This window comes from Apiospora marii (genome assembly GCF_038362585.1).
Source record: "Apiospora marii strain CBS 49790 chromosome Unknown utg000011l_segment0_segment0, whole genome shotgun sequence".
Lineage (NCBI taxonomy): Eukaryota > Fungi > Ascomycota > Sordariomycetes > Amphisphaeriales > Apiosporaceae > Apiospora > Apiospora marii.
The window spans coordinates 1,311,261-1,332,388 of NW_027117382.1; the positions used below are offsets into that span (position 1 = coordinate 1,311,261).

The 21,128-nt window shown below is 53.7% G+C and overlaps 8 protein-coding genes across 8 annotated transcripts; 2 read left to right on the forward strand and 6 right to left on the reverse strand.

Moving 5' to 3' along the window:
• Nucleotides 1–52: 52 nt before the first annotated feature.
• On the forward strand, nucleotides 53–782 carry PG985_013468 (uncharacterized protein; the record flags this gene model as incomplete). Its single annotated transcript, XM_066833234.1, has 3 exons — nucleotides 53–220; nucleotides 423–541; nucleotides 599–782. 3 exons carry the CDS (start codon nucleotides 53–55, stop codon nucleotides 780–782), a joined length of 471 nt encoding a protein of 156 aa, XP_066677974.1.
• A 1,780-nt stretch (nucleotides 783–2,562) lies between these two features.
• Nucleotides 2,563–4,482, reverse strand: PG985_013469 (ABC transporter; the record flags this gene model as incomplete). The annotated part of the gene is made up of 2 exons (XM_066833235.1): nucleotides 2,563–2,689; nucleotides 2,753–4,482. The coding sequence occupies 2 exons, from the start codon at nucleotides 4,480–4,482 to the stop codon at nucleotides 2,563–2,565; spliced, it is 1,857 nt and encodes a 618-aa protein (XP_066677975.1).
• Nucleotides 4,483–5,865: 1,383 nt separating this feature from the next.
• Nucleotides 5,866–6,888, reverse strand: PG985_013470 (uncharacterized protein; the record flags this gene model as incomplete). Its single annotated transcript, XM_066833236.1, has 2 exons — nucleotides 5,866–6,182; nucleotides 6,567–6,888. The coding sequence occupies 2 exons, from the start codon at nucleotides 6,886–6,888 to the stop codon at nucleotides 5,866–5,868; spliced, it is 639 nt and encodes a 212-aa protein (XP_066677976.1).
• A 943-nt stretch (nucleotides 6,889–7,831) lies between these two features.
• On the reverse strand, nucleotides 7,832–10,288 carry PG985_013471 (MFS multidrug transporter; the record flags this gene model as incomplete). The annotated part of the gene is made up of 10 exons (XM_066833237.1): nucleotides 7,832–8,017; nucleotides 8,040–8,270; nucleotides 8,368–8,528; nucleotides 8,639–9,145; nucleotides 9,203–9,274; nucleotides 9,344–9,367; nucleotides 9,443–9,617; nucleotides 9,703–9,754; nucleotides 9,823–9,899; nucleotides 9,974–10,288. The coding sequence occupies 10 exons, from the start codon at nucleotides 10,286–10,288 to the stop codon at nucleotides 7,832–7,834; spliced, it is 1,800 nt and encodes a 599-aa protein (XP_066677977.1).
• A 1,227-nt stretch (nucleotides 10,289–11,515) lies between these two features.
• PG985_013472 (uncharacterized protein) lies at nucleotides 11,516–13,801 on the reverse strand (the record flags this gene model as incomplete). Its single annotated transcript, XM_066833238.1, has 5 exons — nucleotides 11,516–12,491; nucleotides 12,545–12,782; nucleotides 12,835–12,872; nucleotides 12,930–13,604; nucleotides 13,674–13,801. The coding sequence occupies 5 exons, from the start codon at nucleotides 13,799–13,801 to the stop codon at nucleotides 11,516–11,518; spliced, it is 2,055 nt and encodes a 684-aa protein (XP_066677978.1).
• Nucleotides 13,802–14,771: 970 nt separating this feature from the next.
• Nucleotides 14,772–16,079, forward strand: PG985_013473 (uncharacterized protein; the record flags this gene model as incomplete). The annotated part of the gene is made up of 5 exons (XM_066833239.1): nucleotides 14,772–14,986; nucleotides 15,042–15,248; nucleotides 15,338–15,533; nucleotides 15,619–15,925; nucleotides 16,048–16,079. 5 exons carry the CDS (start codon nucleotides 14,772–14,774, stop codon nucleotides 16,077–16,079), a joined length of 957 nt encoding a protein of 318 aa, XP_066677979.1.
• Nucleotides 16,080–16,429: 350 nt separating this feature from the next.
• On the reverse strand, nucleotides 16,430–17,373 carry PG985_013474 (rab protein; the record flags this gene model as incomplete). The annotated part of the gene is made up of 5 exons (XM_066833240.1): nucleotides 16,430–16,693; nucleotides 16,752–16,913; nucleotides 16,987–17,040; nucleotides 17,100–17,170; nucleotides 17,301–17,373. The coding sequence occupies 5 exons, from the start codon at nucleotides 17,371–17,373 to the stop codon at nucleotides 16,430–16,432; spliced, it is 624 nt and encodes a 207-aa protein (XP_066677980.1).
• Nucleotides 17,374–18,978: 1,605 nt separating this feature from the next.
• PG985_013475 (40S ribosomal protein eS1) lies at nucleotides 18,979–20,199 on the reverse strand (the record flags this gene model as incomplete). Its single annotated transcript, XM_066833241.1, has 5 exons — nucleotides 18,979–19,122; nucleotides 19,187–19,688; nucleotides 19,752–19,777; nucleotides 19,864–19,948; nucleotides 20,186–20,199. The coding sequence occupies 5 exons, from the start codon at nucleotides 20,197–20,199 to the stop codon at nucleotides 18,979–18,981; spliced, it is 771 nt and encodes a 256-aa protein (XP_066677981.1).
• Nucleotides 20,200–21,128: the final 929 nt, after the last annotated feature.

Sequence of the window (21,128 nt, forward strand, 5' to 3'; positions counted from 1 at the left end):
ATGCTTTCCCTCCACGACCATGGTTGCGAAGTCCAGTCCAATAATAGACACAATGCCCTTTCCTGCACGGAAGGACCCAGGACCCAGACCCAGGAGCAGCGGAGTTGGTGGCCAGCAGCATGGTGATGTGATGGCAGCAACCCACGCCTGCCGGGCCAGCAGCTCTCGCTTCGTGCTCGCCAATTCTCGCCGAAAGGGTCGAACCCGGGTGCCAGAACGGGTGCGTCTGATGGGATGGGATGGGGATGGGGGAGGATTGATGATCGATCCGTCCAGACAACCCACCTCCACACCTCGGCCACCCCTGCTCGGCCTACCCAATAGGGGACTAGTATGCACTTACCCTACAATGCCTCCCGAACCCCCCGGGCAGGCCAAGCCCCAGCCATTACCCAGTCATTTGCATTGACAATGACACCCAGCCGGCTGGCCAGAAGGCCTGGCCGATGTACATGCCTATAATTATCTTTGGGAATGGACTGCTTCTAGCATCGTTCTCCGAGAGCGGAAGGGCGCATGTAGCATCGTGCACTGGTGAAAGGTGAATACATCATGCCCTTACTTTGAGTCGGCATGAAAAGAAACACCGGCTCTGCAGTGTCACCCATTTGCAGGCACTCACGTTGCGATACGATTGCCATGCAGGCGCTGCTGACGCGCAAGACCACGCGCGCGGAGGATGCGCGCGACTTTCCAAGTATGCACCCCCTGTCCGAGCTGCCTGCCCTGTGGATCTCGATTTTAAACAGGGCCCCCAGTTGGTGTTTCCAGACTTGGGCTGAGCTGAGGCGTCTCAGCGACTCGTGCGTGGTCTGCGACTCCACTGCAGTAGTGGGGCGATTGCGAGAGAGCATGTAGCTCCGAACTCACGATAGCTTCAATCGGACATTCAAGTTATCCGTGACTTCTCTTGCCTGCTTACAAATCCTTCGCAATTGTAACTTTGTCGTCATCCAGCTCCAATACCTCTTGTGCTTGAGTCCACATGCTTCACGTTGCTTCTGAGAGAACGACATCTGGGCGAATACCATCCAAGGGTATTGCTATTTGCGTACCGCTCACTGTTTACACTTGAACAGTTGTATAACATGGTGTCGTGATAGAAGGAGACTGGCCGTCTTCAGGAGCTCAATCGCCAAGCTTGCATCCGGTAGATTCATCGGACCATCACAGTGTTACTCTTGAACCGTAAGTTTACGGTTTTCAGCGGACCTGTCCGTCGTTTCTCTTGGATATCCGGTTGGTAGGGTTAGCATAACCCCTCCAGGCTCTGTACTGTCGTATATCGTGAAGTTACCCCTTGAATGGCGACAGCGGTAGTTGAGGCCACTGGAGCAGGCTGTGTTAGATACTCAGAAACAATATACGGAGAGCGAGATATTTGTATACCAGCAATACTTCGCGCCTCCAATCACTGATGCCACGGGTGCCTTTGTGGATATACGGGGGCTTAGGCGACACCATATAGAACAACAATGAGCGAAACATGATACGACTCATGGCCTGCGCGTACGGCCTCTTTTTCCCAAACAAGGGCATATATTGACAGAGACTTGGACTTGCTCATACCAACAAAGACAAAATTTCATTGAAGACCGTGATCGTCAAAGCTCCTGGTGGGCGATACAAAGAGTGTATCCGGATGCCTATACCTGGAAGTGAATAATACTTCTTCCGAGCTGGCTATGTATTCGTCCACGGTTAGATAGACGGCCAGCTTTCCTGAGCGAGGGAACTAAACATTTTCCTCTTCTCTCTTATCGCCCACTGTCCTGTTACGGACTTGATTTCCCGGCTGTGTGAAGCAGGCAGCAAGCACCAGAGAACAGCAAAAACCATCAAGGTCGATTGGAATCTACGCATCAAGTTATTTGTAACTCGGCCAACACAAGAAACTCCAACTAACAGACATATATGCCCTCTTGCCCATCCCTGTGGTCATTGAGCAGTCTCTATAACTAATCGTACATAGACGGCGCATCGATCAGTGTGATGGCCAGCTTCCCAGGGTCGTCGTTTATTTGAGGGACCGCTCAGCCTGCACGCTTTTACGCCCCAGGGATGCCCAGCATTTCGACCATACAGTTTGCTTCTTCTCCACGGGTCGCTGTCCATAGCTTGGTACTTGACAAATCCCCGTATCCTCACTACCATACTTCATGATTGTGCAATTCTCACAATAGATATCGGCCAACCAGCTTGCTCAATAACAGCAGCCCAACTCGACCCCCTTCTGGTACGGTTGAAATCAAACGGCACGTCAAACAGGCCGACCGGTCAATCGCACCGACAAAGGGTACGTCTGATACAAGTAAAGGCTACGACAACCCCAAGTCACGATGAAAGCCTCGATATGTGTTCATCAACGTCTATTCCCGACCACCTATGGATTTTTGTCATGCCCGGGGGCTCTTGCCTGGCAAGCCCCCATGAGTCTTAGAGTGCGGCTACTCTGCCCAATCTATAATGAGCCGCATCCTAAAATGCATGCTAACATTTCTCTATGAACCAAGCCCAAAAGTAAACGACCGAAAAATCATTGCGCCAAAGAGTCGGACCACCTTAAACAGCACCGGCAGCCAACATCTTCTTCCGCAGGTAGTTCTTGTAGTCACCGATCGAACCATCCCACTGGGTGATGGTCTTGTTCTCACACACCAGAATCTGCTTGGCAATCTTGTCGAGCAATCTGTATACAATGTTAGCATCACTGGTAAATAAGAGTACAGGGCGAAGAAGTTTGTTGGCTTACCGGAAATCGTGAGAAACAACGATCACACCGCCATCGAAGTGGTTGATGGCATCGGCGAGAGCATCGATAGTAGGGATATCAAGACCGTTTGTAGGCTCGTCGAGCAGCAACATGTTGGGGGCGTCAATGGCCAGGATGGCGAAGACGATTCTGCTCTTCTGTCCTTCAGACAGAGTGCCCATCAAGGCGGTCTGGACGTTACCCGTCACACCGTAACGGCCAAGCTGCTGTCTCCAGTACTGGTAGTCTTGAGTCTTCTCACGGTACTTGTCGCGAACGAAATCGAGAGCACTCTTTGTCAGGTCAAGCTGCTCGGCACTGTGTTGAGAGTACATGCCGAGCTTCAAGTGAGTGTGTCGTCCAACAGTACCACCGGTAGGGCTGATCTTGTTGGTCATTAACCGCAGCAGGGTAGACTTGCCAACACCGTTGGGGCCGACCAGCGCAGCACGAGAGTCCATGTCGAAACCGAGATCGACGTTACGGTACAGGTCGTCCTCGGGCTTTCCGGAGTAGGAGAAGGTAACGTCGTCGAAAGACAACACTGGCGGGGGAAGCTTCTCGGCATCAGCGAAGCGGAACTTGAACTCGCGGTCATCGACGACCTTCTCGATAAGGCCGGCTTCAATCATCTTCTGCTTTTGCTTCTCACGAGACTTGGCCTGTCGCACCAAGTTGGCGTAAGTGCCAGCGCTGGCAATGAACTTGTCGATGTGAGCAATTTCAGCCTGCTGCTTCTCGTAGGCCTTCATCTGGTTGACCTCCTGCTCGGCACGGGTCTTGGTGTAGGAGTCGAAGTTACCACCGAAGTACATGAGCTGCTGCTTGCGCATGTCGATCATGTTGTTGCAGACACCGTTCAGGAAATCCTGAGAATGCGAAATAAGGACGAGGGTACGATCCCACTTCTTCAGGTACTCTTCCAGCCACACACAGGCCTCGAGATCCAAATGGGCAGTAGGGTCGTCAAGAAGGAGAAGGGTGGGCTTGACGAACAGAGCCTTGCCCAGGGCGACTCGCATACGCCAACCACCGGACATGTCCTTGGTCTTCTTGTGGATGGTCTTTTTGTCGAAACCGAGACCAGTCAAGATAAGAGAGGCACGGGTGGCGAAGGTAGAGGGGTCCATCTTGTCGATGTGGTCGTAGAGATCGAGCAGCATGGGGCTTTCGGGGCCCTCCTCCTCGAGCATCTTCTCGGAGAGGTCCTCCAATCTCTTCATCTCCTTCTCGGCCTCCTGGACGACCCACTCGAGAGCACCATGCTCTGAGGGCGGGGCACCCTGGTTCAGAAGGTAGATATCGACATGCTCGGGGATGGGGTACTCGCGAGCGGCGATGGCCTTGAGCAGAGTAGACTTTCCGCAGCCGTTCTCACCGAGGAGACCATAACGGCGACCGAGGGTAAGCTCGAGGGTGGTCTCGTTGAGAAGGACGCGACCGTGGAAAGTGAGGGTGGCAGTGATGATCTTGACGTCCTTGCTCGTAGGAGTAGACGCCAGGACACCGGTGGTGATACGATCACTCAGACCTTCCTTGTCTGCTTGGGCAGCAAGCGCCTCAATCTTGGCCTTCTGCTCCTCGTCGTCATCTCCGGCGACAGAGCTGGCCTTGGAGGCAGCCTTGGAGTTGGCCTTGGATCTGGAAGCGAGCGTCTTCTTCTCGCCCTTGCCCTCGGCGGCGTCGGCGGCCTTCTTGGCGAGTCTCTTCTCCTTGGATGAGGAAACCATGGTGATGGTAGAGATGGACGGGGCTTTTTGTCGATACACAGAAAGGCAGGCGACGATGACGAAATGTCGGTTGGGTATAAAGAGCGTCGAAAAAAAAAGATTACCCCGCTTCGATGGAAAAAAACGAAGAGTCGAGAGGCTCAGGAATCAATCACAAGTGAATGTGACTGTCTTTATTTAATGTGATGGAAAATAAAAAGAATTTTCCAGTGTCACAGTCTTGTCGAAAGTCGAGATGTAGACTTTTCGAAAAACTAGAGGATGCTGGGTGCCAGGGAGAGAAAAATTAATTGGCTTCGAGTTTCGGCTGACTTTGTCAGTCCAAGAGGGATCTGGCACACCCAAATGTCTAGTTTGCGACTCAGCCCCTCACACACACACTTGGCCTCTGCCAATTATGATGGAGGGGCAACCTCTTTCCAGGGATCCTGTAGTGGGGTTGGACACAATTTTCTCCCGATAGCAGATAAGAATTACTTGCCTTCAAGGGCCTAACGAGTGCAGAGTGCTAGGCGCTCTGGAATGACATGTACTTTGCCTACACAGCAGCTATTGATGCACCTTTGAATATACCACTTACTCCCGATTACGTCAGGGAAGTAATGTGTTCAAACCCTCCGTATGATCTGGTATACTTATTAACTATATTTTATCATTATTTGACATATTTATTAAGCATTCTCTACTGTGGTAGTCGTTCAATTGGAGTAGTAGTTCCTCGCGCAGGGGCTTGGTGCCTGCTTGCACACACCAAGGGAATGAACCTGGTCCGTGCGCTCTGACGGCGGAATGATGAGGTCAGCTCTATTCAAGTGGATGTTGATTAGACGATGACATAATGGTACATTATATTAGGTACATATTAGTGCAGGTATCGGCTTTCATCAAATAGGCAGGCTCGGTGTCTCTGGGCAGAATGTCCTCCTGTGCGAGGTCTGTATACTCCCCACACCCATACAACCAATCTCAAGTCGATCGTGTTTGCTCTGGCGCCATCCCCTCTCCGTAGCGGGTAGTATTCATGGCGGGTAACCGCTCCCTTGGATGCACGGTCGGTCAGTATGTCTCATCTATGTGCGCGAAGACAGGAGACCGGCCTGGACCTGCTTACCTGGCACTGGATCCCGTCCCATCATTAGTGCCACGGCACATCGATATGCTAGGTCCGGATCCGCTTCGGCATATTCAGCAGCTATTTTTGGCCCGTCCTCGCTTGTATACGAAGCAATCTGTTACAGGGAGACTCCGAGGCCAGGCGTACTCGTAACAGGCATCAAATGTTGCTGGTGTCTCGAAAGTCCCCGTTTCTGGTGGTTTCCCTGCAATGCCCGCCCGACAACTAAATAATACAACTCGTCAGAAAGACAAAAGTGTGGCTTCCTTTCAGCCAGCGGCGCGAGGCAAATGTTGCAGTTGTGACAGCGGGATAGCCTGTGGCTGCATATCGCCCTTGCTCGCCAAGTGCTCGTTTAGCTCCTCGCCCGGCTGGGGCCACGACTGAGTGCCGCACTTTGGACAAGTGTTCTGCACATAGTGCACCACGATCTGAGCCGGCGGTGGTGGCGGCAGCGACGGCGACGGCGTTGGGTATGCTGGTGAAGCCACGTCTGCCCCGCCTGCCGTTTCTGACCGCTCGGCGTCCATGTATTCGACCCAAGCTCGTCGAAACAATACGGACTGCCCAACACTGATGGTCCGGTCTGGTTAGCATGGCATGAGATAGTGGATGCTCGAGGACCAGGCCCAGCCAGGGAGGGAGATGCTGCTTACCCAGCAAAGAATATAATGAGGAGTAAAACCATTCCACGGGACTGCATCGCTGAATATCCCCATGCAGGAGACGTTTCAAAGGTCCCCTGTATCAGCTTCCAAATGAGCAAGCCGATACAAACCACGGCTGCGCTCACTAATATCCCATCAATGATCAGGCTCAAGGGCGTATGGCTCTCGATACCCTTCTTCTTTATCAACCCAATTAGCCTCCACGTATGCCAAGAAGCGTATATCAAACCCTGGAGCCTTCGTTAACCGGGATTCACAAGTAGTCAAGACGGGAAAGGAATGGCATTTTACCCAGATGGCACCGATTCCCGTGTCCATGTCGGCGCCCTGGACGATGGCGACAATCACCTCGGCGAGGATAATGCCCACGCCCGCTATCAAAGTCGTGCCACGCAAGAAGTACTTGGCTGTGATCCAAGGCGACCCTTTTTTACCGGGGCGTGGAGCCGGACGCGGATTCGTCGCTGCTACCGCGGCCTTGATGCCCTCCTCCATTTCCGGCGTCAGCTGGAAAGTCTGCGACGGCGGCATATGCCCGTGTGTGTGAGCCGGCGCCACCACCGTCACATTAGGGGCTGACGCAGCATTGGAGGGGCCGGCCGGAGAAGCCAGAGTGGAGGCCATGGTTCGTCTCGTACATGGAGTCCAGGCAGCAGCAGCAGCAGTAAGTACGGGGATGGGTACGAACAGGATGAAATGTCAGCTGTGTTCACAATCGGGCAAGACGAAAAAAGAATTGGAGGCAAGTACCGCGCCCCTTTACTGGCCATTCGCGCCTCTTGTTATTTTGTGCTATCGTACCATCCAAAATTAGGCAGTAAAGATGGATTCCCTACCCTGTTCAAGGATCGACATGGATGGATCTCCACACCCAACCGGCCGCGGGGCGCATGGGCACGGAGCGACCAACAATGCTCCGGCCAGAAGCTCCGGCCTGCCATTCTATTATAGGATAAGCTACAGCCAAGACGGAAAGCAAGCCTGGATGACGTAGCGCGGCCGAAGAGTCTCTCGTGGAAAGCATGTGCTGTTCGTACGATGCTATTGTGAAGATGCAGGTGGCGATGGTGATGGGATTTGAAGAAATGGGCCCCTGAACCAATTCGGACTAGTCGACGACCTGCGCCGCATACCGCCAGCCGATACCCGGCATTCGGTCTGTCTGTCAAACTGTTAGGCGACATTCTCGACCACTGCAGACGTGGACATGCTTTAGTTCTGGTAGGGATGTGTCTCTATTCACGGTTTTCGAAACACCGGGAGGCAGTGGTGTCGATAATGCCCTGGCTTAGGAAGAACAACCTTTTACTTCCGCACTGAATGCAATGGCTCCCCAGGCTGCTTTCCAACGGCCAGTGATGTCTTCTCTGGCAATATGATCAAGCATCGACATTCAGTTTCAAGCTGCACATGCTCTTCTTCGTCAACATCTTGATCTGTACATAAAAGTATATTCTAAAGTGCCTCCCAGTGGCTTATTTGCTATCATACAACTGTCGTATAAGCCCCCGGGCTGTAAGAGATGCCCGGGGCTTTTGGGAATTACGCAACACCCTTCCATACCAACCTAAACAGCCGCGCCCCCCTGTTGCTGCTGCGTCTGCGCCCCCGCCGCCCCTGCCGTGCCCGTCTTCTCCTTCTGCCGCGTATCCTTCCAGCCGACCCCCCAGGCCGCCCCGAACGTGACGACGGCACAGGCCGCGACCAAGTAAAAGACGCGGTCGAGGCTGTCGGCGTATGCCCGCAGCACCGCCTCCAGCACCGCCGGCGGCGACCCCGGGCGGCGCCAGGGCCTGCACGCCGCTCCCGCTCGCGCCGGCCGCCGCGACGGCCTCGGGCGGGACCGACGGCGCCCGCGCCGCCATCTCGGAGGCCAGGCTCGAGGTGAAGACGGTGGCGGCCGCGACGGTGAAGGCGGCGGCGGAGAAGTTCTGGAAGAAGATGAGGGCGCTCATGCCGATGGGGATTTGGGAGGCAGGGAGGGCGTTTTGGATGGCGATGATGCACTGGTACGAAAGAAAACGCGTTAGGAATGTACACGGTTGGTTCGTAGGGGGGAGGAGAGGGGCGTTGCAAAGGAAGGGGGGAAAGGGGCAAACGTACAATTTGCATCGCTGCACCTCGGCCGGCGCCGGTTACGATTTGGTAACCGACCCACTTGGCCGTCTCGGTACTGGGCGTGAGAGTGGACAGTAATCCGTTGCCGATGGAGTTTAAGATACCGCCAAAGACGGCGAAAGGTAAGTAGTATCCGATTTTCGAGACTGCGAGGTTCATGGCGTCAGCAGCACATCTCAAAATCCATACTATTCAAACGAGCTTCTCGTTCTCGGGGGTGTGGTTAGTATGGGGAAGAAAAAGGGGTAAAACTTACTCAAAGCCCCCGACACCACGACAAGCAGAAGCTGACTCAATATACTCGGCAACATATACACCCCGCTCAGCGTCGGCCCGACCCCCTTGACGCCCTGAAAGTAAATCGGTAAGTAAAAACTGCCGACGGTAGTAGTAACCATCAGGAACGCCCCCTGCACGATCCCCATGAGTACGACCCGCTGCCGCAACATGCCGCCGGGGAGCATGGCCCGCTCGCCCATGCGCCACTCCCACGCGACGAAGACGGCGGCCGTCGCCGCGGCGCCGCAGAAGAGCCCGACGATCTGCGAGCTGCCCCAGGCGTACGCGTGGCCGCCCAGCTGGAGCGCCAGCAGGAACATGACGGCGGCGGGCGTGAAGAGGGCGAAGCCGAGCAGGTCGAGCTCGGGGAGCAACCGGCGCAGCTGGGCGGGGCGGAAGGGCGGCTTCGCCGTGAGCTCGGGGACGTGGGTCAGGGCGAGGAAGACGGCCGTCACGCCGCCGAGGGGCAGGTTGATGTAGAAGCCTTTTGTTTTCGTGAGCAAGAGTTCAGGGGGGAGAAGTGAAGCTGGTAAGCACTTACACCACCTCCAAGTCGAATACTCGGTCAAGGCACCGCCGATAAGTGGCGCGCATACAAGGCCCAGCTGCGCAACTATATGAAAAGGAGTCCCGTAGTCAGCACAATGCGCTTCTTCAGCCGGTGGATGCGACATCAACTCACTCCCTACCATGAGACCTGTGTATACTGATCAAATAAGTCGAGTTAGCAAGTGCTTAAGACTGTATCCCCCTAGAATCCAGGGGCAGGAGTTATACGTACAAGGCCGCTTCTCCAATGGCACAGCCCCAGCAATAAGGATCATAGCCCCGTTCATGATGCCCGCCGAGCCGAGGCCGGCAATGACGCGGCCCCCAATGAACATGGACGACGACGTGGCGACGCCGCAGATCAACGACCCGACCTCGAACACTAGAAAGAAGATGAGAAACGTCCACTGATTGCTCTGGTTAATAGGCATCACAAAACATCAAAAAATCTCCGCTACGCTCGCGAAAACAACCAGGAAGGACAAGACTTACTTTGGCGCTGAACTCGGTGTAGAACTTCCCCGTCAGGGGCTGCAAGCAGGAACTGGGAAGGGGCCATTTAGTCAGCGACAGGGGGTAAACACAGAGATGATGCAGTTTGTGGTTGCTCACTTTGCTAACTGGTAGGCGCCGGCATACCATCCCACGTCTGGCAGACTGTGGAAGTCACTAGTTATCCGAGGGACAGCCTGTTTGTTTTTGCCACATTAAAAAAACGCCATCATCGTATGGCACACGCGCTTCCCCATGGAGATCAACCTACAGTACTGATGATAGAGATATCCAGGAGCATGAGGAACGCGGCGAGAACCACGGCGATCATGACGGCCAGTAGCCGGAACCCTGTGATGTACTCGACGTTCTCCTCCCCGGGCTTCTCCTGTCCCGGGTCGCCGACGGCCTCTGAGGCGGGCATGGGCGAGGTTCGAAACCGCTCGGACCCGTCCTCTCGGGATATCGCCTCCGTTTTCTCCTTCTCTTGGACCGGCACCGGCATTATCCCGCCGGCCGCCTCAAGCGAGGTGACGGCGGCCGGGGCAGTAGGTGCTTGTGCCGCTACCCCGGAGTTGTTGGCCATGGTGTGAGATTGTTGTTGTTAGATATATAACCGCAGGCAATTAATACAAGCACGCAAACTCAGCCCACGAAAAGGAAAAGAGAGGGAGTTGGTTTCCAAGGGGCAGATGCGTAGGAAGCCTTATTCAACCCGTCCCGCTGAGCTTGTTTCTCTGCTTGGTGTAATCCGGGGAATGGTTGATCTTGTTGCGCGGAAGCGAGTCCTCCCTCACACGCCACCAGTTAGAGGAGTATAGGGGGGAAAGAAGAACAAAACGTCCAGCAAAGATTGCGAGAGGACGACGACCGGGAAACAAGGACAAAGAGTCCGATGGGAATGGGAGCGTGTTGTAATACGAAATCTGAATCAAGAACCGGTCAATTGCAGATGCGGTACCCTGCCAAATGTCTCTGATTCATCCATGTTTTACTTTTTTTCTCTCATCTTTCTTTCTCTGTCTTTCTCTGAAGCGGGCCGGGCATCTATCTATATAGGCGTCGTCAACTTTCTGTCTGCATTGCGGTTTTTCCTTCTTTGGCTGTGTGTAAGTCGAGGTGCCACCATGCGGCAAGCGTTGCAGCCAATCCCGAACGCCGCACCAGCAATTTCCTGATTGGGCTGCTGTGGTTATCTCGTGCATACCTACCTACTTTACGCCCTTGCGTTTTTTGCTTTGTAGTTAATACCTGGCCACCACTAACGAATGCGAGCCTCAGCCATTAACTCCGTGAAGATGACACTTGGGTATTGGGGATTCGGTATCTGCCCTTCCCAACCCCGGTAAGGCGGGTTTGTTGATGCTGTCAACGCACGTAGTAGTTGACAGACTCAACTGAATGCGCCAACGTTCCCCAGTTGCCAGGAGGCTTGATCCCTTGTGTAAAAGACCTAACCCATGCACTATTTGGAAATCAAGGGATGGCACGATGCCAAACGCGGACAGTTACGTACGACTAATATTCGAATCCGAGTTTACGTACGGGCGTAGAACTCGTCGTATTGTTATTATCCTATTCGCATCATGTAAGGCCAGAAGTTGATGGTCTTGTATCCTGCATTGTCTTCATGTTGGCAGCGCGAGATCCAGCCAAATCAGTAACTGGCGGCTTGCGCCCACTATGTCGTCCCCTTTTGAAAAGCACAAGAGCTATCTAGCTATCACGCCTAAACATCCCAAAAGAAGGAGTATGGTGATACCCCCAAGCAAACAGATCTATGACAGAAAAAAACCCAGAACCCAAAATCAGCTCAGCTTCCTTCCCAAGTGAGAAACATCTCGGACAGCCAATGATCTTCCATCGACTCCATCAGCATCGTGTCGCCTGGATGATGCCCGCTCAGCGGAGCTCCACTTCCACCTCCTACTCCTGCTGATCCTCCCGGCTGACCGCCGACGCCGCCTCCCTGCGCCATACCCCCCGCACCACCACCCGCCTCCCCCGAGATCTGGTCCAGCGCCGCACGCCACGTAGGTATCGTCAACCTCAGCGCGACCCCGCCCCTCTTGAAGAGATCACCCTCCGAGTCATCATTATCGATCCCCGCGACCCGGTGAGCCTGCTCGAACTTCTCCGCCGCCCGCTCGAGGTAATAGATAATATCGACCTCCTTCCGGGCATTGACCCTGTCCCAGCCCGGGTCGTCGAGCAGCAGCAGGCGGTACAGCACCTTCATCGTGCAGGCGAAGTGGAACAGGACCGACGAGCAGCACACGGGGATCGACCCGGCGTCGAGCATGCTGAAGTTGTCCAGGTACTCCTTGGTCGCCTGCAGGCACGCGTGCAGGTACTCGATGCGCCGGTACTCGAAGCCCGAGTAGACCGCCGGGGGCGGGTGGGAGATGGCCAGCTCGTAGATCAGGATCCGGGTGCTTCGCAGGTTCGTCGTGACCACCTCTGTTTGTTTGAAAATCAGCAATATGTTCGCAGCAAGGAACTGGTGCATATTTTGCTCACCGTTCTGGATTACTTCGGGGGCGAATCCCTGTTTCACCTGTTCGAGAGAATCCAGGAACGCTTTGACAAAGATAGATGGCGAAACAGACTTCTCTCGATCTTCAGGCCCCTTAAAGTTGCGGGCCACGTCTTCGGACACTTTTGCGATCTTCGCGAGAGCTATGAGAACCTCATCTGCAGGGGTCTCGTGGCTCTCAGCCAATCTCGTCATGCAGTCCGTCAGGGGCGGCGACCATTGGACAACATCGAACTTCATGAATGAACATATACTAAAGAAATTAGTAGAGCCCCCGGGTTATGTGTGAGGAGCATGGGTGCTTACTTTGTGCAGATGATAAAACATGCAAGGAGGGCTCTACGAGTCTCGTTGCTAGGAGGAGGGATATTCAGACCCTTCGGCCCATGACGCCAGGTATATGCCGTGAAACAGTTCATGTATGGGTGCGCTATCATATCTTCTCTTGCGGGTCTGGTAATGCGAAGGTCGAAAGCTACCGATATCGCCATATTGCACATGGCTGTATACAAGCAAGGGTCAGCCATAGCACTCAAACCGCGATCTTTGAAACCACTGCTGTATAGTCATCCGGGTTCAAGAGCGAATACACTTACTACAGAGAAATGGTTTTCCATAGGAGAAGTACGCACACCTTGAGCATATCGTTAGCTCTGCCCTTAGTAGGCCTCTGCCAGCAGATAGCACTCACCACCCAAGAAAAACCAATAAGCCTTGGAGCATGTCAAGGTCGCGATCACAGTCAACGATGGTTCTCTTAGCGATTATCTGTCGTATCCTATCCGCAAGAATGTTCTGCTCCTTGACGGACTGAGAACAAACAGCCCTGATCGCCAGCCACAAGAATGGGTGCTCGCGCTGGAACTCTGCAGCCGACACCTCCAGTGGGATATAGAGGATCGGGAAGTGGCGGAGCCTCTTCGTGCGAAAGGTCTGGAGGACCTCCTCCGCCTCGGCACGGGAAAGCCCCCCGATGTCATTGGGATCCGTGAGAGATTCAGGGGTATCATAGGAGGCGGCATGGTGAGGCGGCAGTCCTGAGCCCCTCAGGCTTGAGACCTCCGGTCCGGGTATAGCACAAGAAGAGAGGCTTGCGGAGGGTAACCCGCCGGCAGGACAGCCCAGCTCACCATCTGTCACCACAGAGGCCGGTGCCCATGGCTGGGAGGCTGGGGAGCTCACGCTTGCCCGGCCACTGCCGCCCAAGTCGGTCAAGGCTTTGGCGGCATTCTGCGACTGCAGCAGCGAGACCAGATCGTCCAGCTTCTCTTCAATGCGAGCTCGCTTTGAGGTTGAAGTCGGGGTCTTAGGCTTACGTTTCCGCACATTTGGAGCAGGAGTACATTCTTTCTTCAGTCGCTGACATCTGAAGTGGGATGGATATAGTTAGATCTCGCAATGACAGTGTAGAGAAATAACAGTACAGGCTACCCACCTTTCACAGACGCCGTTACTCTGAGGGATACACCGGCATTTTGCATGCGAACAGTTGCTACAGGCTTGGCCATATGGCACGGACTGTGTTTGTTTGCTAGACTGGTGTTGCATTGGTACGGGGTCCATATTGGTGTGTACGACAGTCAGCCCGACTGGCTGTCACGCAATTGGAGGTAGCTCAAGGCCGTGTCGCCGGAGTTCAAGTAAGGCCCGTTTACTCAGCGATGCAAGCTAAGCGGTACCAAAAGCAACCAAAGGTAGCCCGAAGGTGGTTGAGGGTGTCATGTTCTATAAGGCGGAGTTGGGTCAGATTATTGAAATCCGGCCCTGCCGGAGGTGCTTGGAATCCCTGCTTACGGGATTCACACCCGCCAAGACTCCGTTCGGTAAGGCTGGGACTAGTCTCTTGGCGGGCTCCAGCCAGCATCTCCTAAGTACGTACCTTGCTGCGTCTGGCTTTGATGATCGCGAAGTGCTTCGTCCGAAGTGCCATGCCGATGAAAGCAAGGGGGAATGTGGAAGCCTAGTCTGAAGTCAATTCCAAGAGATTCTACCATCGGCTGAAGTATATACTTCGTCAATGCATGTTCCAAGACATGTACCAGATCTGCAGGCAGACGTCAACGACGTCCCTGGATGCATGCTTACCTACGGAACCAATGCTCACAACCAACGAACGCCCTGGACATATCAACAAAACCGCCGGGATCAAATATTGTGTACGGGATATGTACACGAGAATTACGGCTTCAGATTTGATGTGTGACCAGCAGTATGGCATTCTTTCATGGCTTCAGCTTGAATGAGCGTTAGCTGGGATGACGTCGTCCAGGTCCGCTCCAAGCTCGGCACTAGCCGAAAACCCTCCAAAATTGAAGCTCTGCCAACGGCGTTGGTGATGGACCCGCCCCGTCAAAAATTTCCCATTCTTCGGCGCAAGCGCATTCTACCTATCAGGGGGCTTCGCATCTTTACCCGTACGCTTGCTGGAAGTACAGACAACATTTCACAGCTTTTGCTCTCTTGTTGCTGTCGCTTGCGCCCCGGGTATCCATTGATTTAGCGCGCTCCGAAAAGCGCCTACCGCGGGACCACCATGTCGCGCCTCTACACATCCGCCGCCTTCCGGATAGCCAGGCTCTCCCCCTCCCGGCCGGCCTGCGCGATCCGACAATACTCCTCCGGCACCCGGCTGACCCTGGCCTACGACCACCATACGCCCTCCAAAGACGGCCGCGATGTGACCGACTCGCCCATCATCGTCATGCACGGGCTGTTCGGGTCCAAGAAGAACAACCGGGGCATAAGCAAGTGCGTATAACCACTCGAACTCCCGACTGACCGACCGACCTATGGACCCGATCAGGAGTCTGGTGCTGACCTGGAAGTCTTCTTCTTCTTTGAATAGAGTGTTGGCACAAAAACTCAACCGCCACGTTTTCGCCATCGATCTGCGCAACCACGGCGAATCGCCCCACGACCACAAGCACGACTACACGGCGATGGCGGACGACGTCGCCGGATTTATCGAGGAACACAAACTGGTGCAGCCGAGTCTGCTGGGACATTCCATGTAGGTCGCGCCGTCCACTTCGACAAGCACCACAGCGCCGGAAACACGGAGGAGAAACACAGCGTTCTGACTGTTTACCAAACACACAGGGGAGCCAAAGCAGCCATGGCACTAGCCCTCGCCCAACCGACCCTCGTCCGCGACATCGTCTCCGTAGACAACGCCCCCGTCAACGCCATCCTCGAGAGCAGCTTCGGCAAGTACGTCCAAGGCATGAAGCGCATCGAGGAGGCCGGCGTGACGAAGCAGAGCGAAGCCGACAAGATCCTGCAAGACTACGAAAAGGTTCGTCAAACATCACCGCCACACCAATAGCAGAAGAGAGAGGGGGAAGAAAAATCATAGCTGGACTAACAACACACATATACAGGAACTCCCCGTCCGCCAATTCCTCCTCGGCAACCTGCACCGCCCCTCCCCCGCCGACCCCCAGCAGAAATTCCGCGTCCCCCTGTCCATCCTCGGCCGCCAGCTCGACCAGATGGGCGGCTTCCCCTTCACCGACCCGGACCGCGCCCGCTTCGAGCGCCCGGCCCTCTTCGTCCGCGGCACCAAGAGCAAGTACGTGCCCGACGAGGTCATCCCCCTCATCGGCCGCTTCTTCCCGCGCTTCCAGCTCGTCGACGTCGACGCCGGCCACTGGCTCATCTCGGAGAAGCCCGAGGAGTTCCTCAAAGGTAAGCTGAACAAAGCAAAGCAACCCAGCAGGTGGTGGTGTGGCCTATATATACTACACCTATACCCCCTTTCCCCACCCCCTAGTGCTCTGCTTGCTAACACGAGTCTCACCTTACTTCAGCTGTAATCGAGTTTCTTGAGCCGAAGGAATAGGCTTTGGTGTAAGTCAAGGTAGCATATTTTCTTAGATAGAATGGGGGCTCTGGCACCGATGGCTGCAATATAACAACCGCAGTGTGGCGCTAGGCCAGATGACGAAAACGATAGAGGCATATTCGATAGAGAAAAGGTACATTCTTCTTTAGAGGGTGATATACCCAGCTATATAACATAGACGCTCGCGCGAAAAAAAGGGGGGCACGCCCTATTGTGTATATACCATAACGCCTAACCCCAAGCCATGACCCATAAACCAACTAAAGTGATGCTCTCGTTCCCCATGCATCCATTGCAATATAGCTAAACCACTATTAAACCAAATTACAACGTCGCAAGCTGGCCGGTTAGCAAGGGCAGGCCGAAGAGTAGTCAGAACCTAGGTTGCCGATGTTCAGGGTCGTGTTATTGGATCTTGGTAATGCGCCTGCCAGCAGGTCCGGCTTCTGCACAATCTGGTCCACAACTTCCACGAAGGGCCGCTTGATGTTCTCCTTGGTCTTGGCGCTGACCTCGCAGAACATGGCTCCGTTCGCCTCAGCAAAGGCCTGGCCCTCCTCGTATGATACTGCGCGGCCGCCACCGGCCACCTTGTCAAGCTTGCTTCCAACCTAATCGTCTTGCGTCAGTTTTTCGTATATTATCAACCCTGGAACACCGGCCACTTACAAGATAGAGAATCGCGTTTGGTGCCGCGTTCTGTTTGGCCTCATCTATCCACTTCTCCATACCGACAAAGCTTGCTCTGCTGGAGATGTCGTACACCAGGATTACGCCATGTGCTCCTCTGTAGTAGCTTGTTGACAGAGTACGGAATCTCTCTTGCCCGGCCTAGAAGTCTCATTAGTGCCTGGTTGTTTGGTGGGAGTTTGCAGTGATGCAAATTGCGCAAGACAAAACTCACCGTATCAAATACGTTCAGTCTGTATGCCTTTCCGCGGACGGCCAAGTGTTTGGACTATGCAACCAATCAGGTCAGTAAGGTTTCACCTTGCTTGACTTGGAAGTGTGTCTCACCTTGAAGTCAATGCCTATTGTGGCCGTGGATGATTCGGGGTCAAACTGGTCGTCGCAGTATCTGAGTAATACTGTAATAAACTCTTGTTAACTTCCTGCAGCCCTCCAATACGCCCGAAAGAATGTGGGCCTGGGCCCGTGAGAATGCTGGCATCTGACATGCCGCGGAGGAAAGGTAAAGGAGACAGGCAGTGGACGTACAAGCACTCTTCCCAGCGCCGGAGGGGCCGATGATTAGCACCTTGAGCACAGGAATCGTATCCTCGGAAGCCATGGTGACCATATGGGTTTTGGTGGATGCGAAGGTAGTGACAACGGTTTATCCAAGACCCATGCGATGGTTGGTTGAGTGTGTACGAAAGAGAGGAGGACGAGCTCAACGAGTAACGATTGAAAACCCGGAAAAGATCCCAAGAAACAGGACGGGTATATTAATAATAACAACAACAATACCACCAGCACATCACCCGCAACAGCGTCCGCAGTTGGTAAGCTTGAGCGCTGGAGCTATGGAAACAATCGAAGGAAGAAGGCCGCCAGGTCTGTTGCTAGGTAATGGGGCTAGAAGCAGGGCGCTGTTAATGAGGATGTGTTGTTGGCGGTGGAAGTGGTTAATGCCAATCGGGTACGTGCGAGATGGCTTTTGGTGGTCTAAAAAGGCAGACTAGGCCGTTGGCTGGCTTCGCACGTTGCAGGTGAAGATGGAGTTATTCAGGTGTGGGAGAGCGGGCTTGCGGGGAGAGTGAGGTTTCCTGTGGTAGAATCGGATCGTTCCAAAGAGTGTCTGTGCTTCCGGGCTGGGCTGGGCTGGGGGATCTCAGATGGTAGGTAGTATGCTAGGCAGAGATGGCCAACTAAAGCTGATTACTTTCAAGGTTCGGAGGTCTTATTAGAAGGGAGGGAAGGCCTTCTAGAGGGAAGAAGCGAGGCTGATCTAGGTCGCCAAAGCCCAGATAAAGAACACCGAGGTGAGGAGGTAGATAAAGTGTGTATGTGTGTGGGGGGGGAAAATAAAGGCGTAGGCTTCGTTTTGTTTATTTGGCGCTTTGTAAGGAGTAAGTGCAGCAGCTTAGGTCGCAGGCGGTCACTTGCTCGATTCTTCTCTCCAGGGGCGCTTAACCATGCTTCAGAGTTTAAGCCAAGTAGCAGCACCTCAAACAGATGGCCGTGAGGCAGATGTGGAGATGAACAGTAATAAAATAAATAAATCAAACAACAGGATCGTGATCTTTGAAGTTAACGAAGAAACAAGTATAGCATCTTCTTGGATCTGAAGGGATTGTTAATGGGAGATGGCTGTTAGTCAGCCAGCATCCATGGTTGAGAGACAGGAAGGGTTGGCATGACGTGGGGGAGCTACACCCAATAAGTTGCAGGCCAAGTTGATAGGCTCGCTGGCTGTGAGCATGATGAAATCCTGCACCCATGACCAGCGTTCCTGATCTGGTGCAGCTGGCGAATATTTGACAAATCACGAGGAGTCGTTAAAGCTTCGCCATGGCACATTCGACTCGGTTTTGCAACGTCTGGACAGTGATGTTGTGAGAGTTTTTTTTTGTTGTCTTTCCATACTTCATCAACCTCTTGGCCGAGCGTGCACAATCATTATTTGGTATCCCAGCAAAGACATGGCCAGCATTGCATACCCCATTGGCTCCGCAGGCTTCTCTTGCCCATCGTCATTTTGCAGAAAAAGAACCATGAATTCATGAAAAGCTGACCGTCCCATTTTTATCGGCTGAGAGGCAGCCTCTCTACACGCGCTGCTAATCCGTAGCCGCGCCCGATGCAAATCAGAAGTGAGACCGTAATGCCATTTGCAGAAAACCCTCACGCCGTTCCATGTCCAGAGAGATCGTCACCATCGCTACGAATGCATTTACACCTCCTCAAGGACGCGCTCCTTGAACTCCCGCTCAACCTTCTGGCCGTCCTCGTTGGTGGTCGACTCGCCGTGCAGCGTCATCAGGGCACCAAGGTCGAACTTGGGCTGCTTGAGCAGCTTGACCTTGCGGATGTGCACCTATTATATGCAATGTCAGTAAAGAGCTTCTTGTAATCCGGAGCTTGTCAGGGAGGAAACGCACGTTCTGCAGGGGGTAGATGCCCTGGGTAGACTTCTCGATCTCACGGCCGATAACCTCGGGGATGAGCTTGGAGACCAGCTGCTGCAGGGTGCAGCTGGCAGCCTCGCGCTGGATGATCTCGATCATCTTCTTGCGGATGGCACGGATTTGAGAAGAGGCGGCGTAGGTGGTCTTCTTGATCTGGTTGGGCCGACGCTTGGTGAAAGCGATGGCGAAGAGGCGGAGGAGGTAGTCATCGGTGGTCTTGACGGTGATGTTGGCCTCAATCAGAGACTGCCACTTGCGCACCAGCGAGCGGAGCTTGTCGGAGGTGAAGTCCAGGCCGTGGAAGTTGGTCAGGCAGTTCTTGCCCTGGACCTCGTCGACTCGGAGCTTGACCTTGCGGAAGGAGTGGTCCTCATCCTTCTGGAGATCGGCCAGAGAGACCTCAACGATGCGTCCCTTCAGGGCATCGTTGGCGTTCTTCAGACCGGTGGTACGGTTGACCAGGGTCTTACCGACACTAAAAAGCAGAAGGGTTAGATATGCTTGGGGCTAGCGATCGAGGAGGGAACGGAAATCGTACTCTCGGATGTTGAAAGGAGCCGGGGCCTAAGATATCAAGTTAGCAAAATTGATATGACACGGGTTTGCGGAAAAGCCCTTAGCAAGGAAATTTCCTTGTTGCCATGACGTACCTTGAGGCCGAACCAGTCCTTGCGGGAGAAGGGGTCCACGGTCTTCTTCTTGAGACCCTTCTTGCCCTTTGACAATCTCTTGTTCCTATTGAATGCCCGTGGTTAGCCCTTGGTTATCCCCCAAATATGTCTATCGAAACGCGTTCTGCGAGGCATTGGAGAAGCGGGCTAAGGATGAACGTGTGCAAGGGTGTGTAAAGTGCGCATTCGTCGAAGTCGAAGTTTGCTGTTGATCGAGATATGCCATGTCGGGTTTGGGAACGACAACGCCTTCGCGAGGGCATTGAACGGGGTGCTTTAATGAAATGATCGGTAGACTCACTTTCCCACAGCCATGATTGCGATCGGATGTGTAGCCGCGCAATTCTATTTGGTGTTGAGGTGAGGACTGTCGTCGTTGCGTGGTGGTTTTTTGTCGTGAACTTCTTGCACCAAAGTCTGGGCCCTGGAAAAGAGGAAAATCTGGTGGTGCACTTGATTAATTGTGCGGGAAAACGATTCCGGTGGAGTAGGGCTTGTTGTGGCTAGAATGGTGTGGCTCAAAAAGAATTGGTAAAAATTGGCAATTGGTGTGTGGCTCTTGCTCGCTGGCTCAGCCTGTTGGCTGTGGGCAGCAGCGGTCGGGGACGGATAGCGATCAAGCATCCAGCAACATTGAATTTGAGTGGGTACATGACCTCCTCTGGGGATGATCTTGACCAGCTTCAGGACATATTCCAAGGACGAGGCGAAAGCCCAGTCCAGAGATCAGCAGTGACATGGACCAAATGCCATAGTATATAGATGTTATTTAAAGACCTCTATATCTCACTGCATCTGGGGTTTCGAGTACCCTCAGTTTTATCTTGTTTCTATCACTCCTGTTACCCTTGGAGCCTTCTCTATACAAGACCCGTATGAGCCACATCCTCGCCACCAGCGCCATTATACACTCTTCACATTGTTACTGCTTTACTCATCCAATTCACTTCAACGCCTCTTACAAGAGTTCATCATTATAATAAGTCTTTTGATGTATTGAAAGGCCCAGTAGGCCTGTAATGGTGTATCTGTTTCTCCTTGATTCTCCTTGCTCCGACACGATGAGGTGGTACGCATATATGTAAAGCAGGTAGGTCACCGTTTGACCCAAACCCCAAACCCTGTACACGCGCGCGCGCACGCAAAATCTCCCAGTGGTGTGATACCGGCCCAATGCAAATGCTCGAGAACTCCCAAAAACTCCCATTGCTTTCGCTTTCCATGCTCTTATTCCCATTTCCACC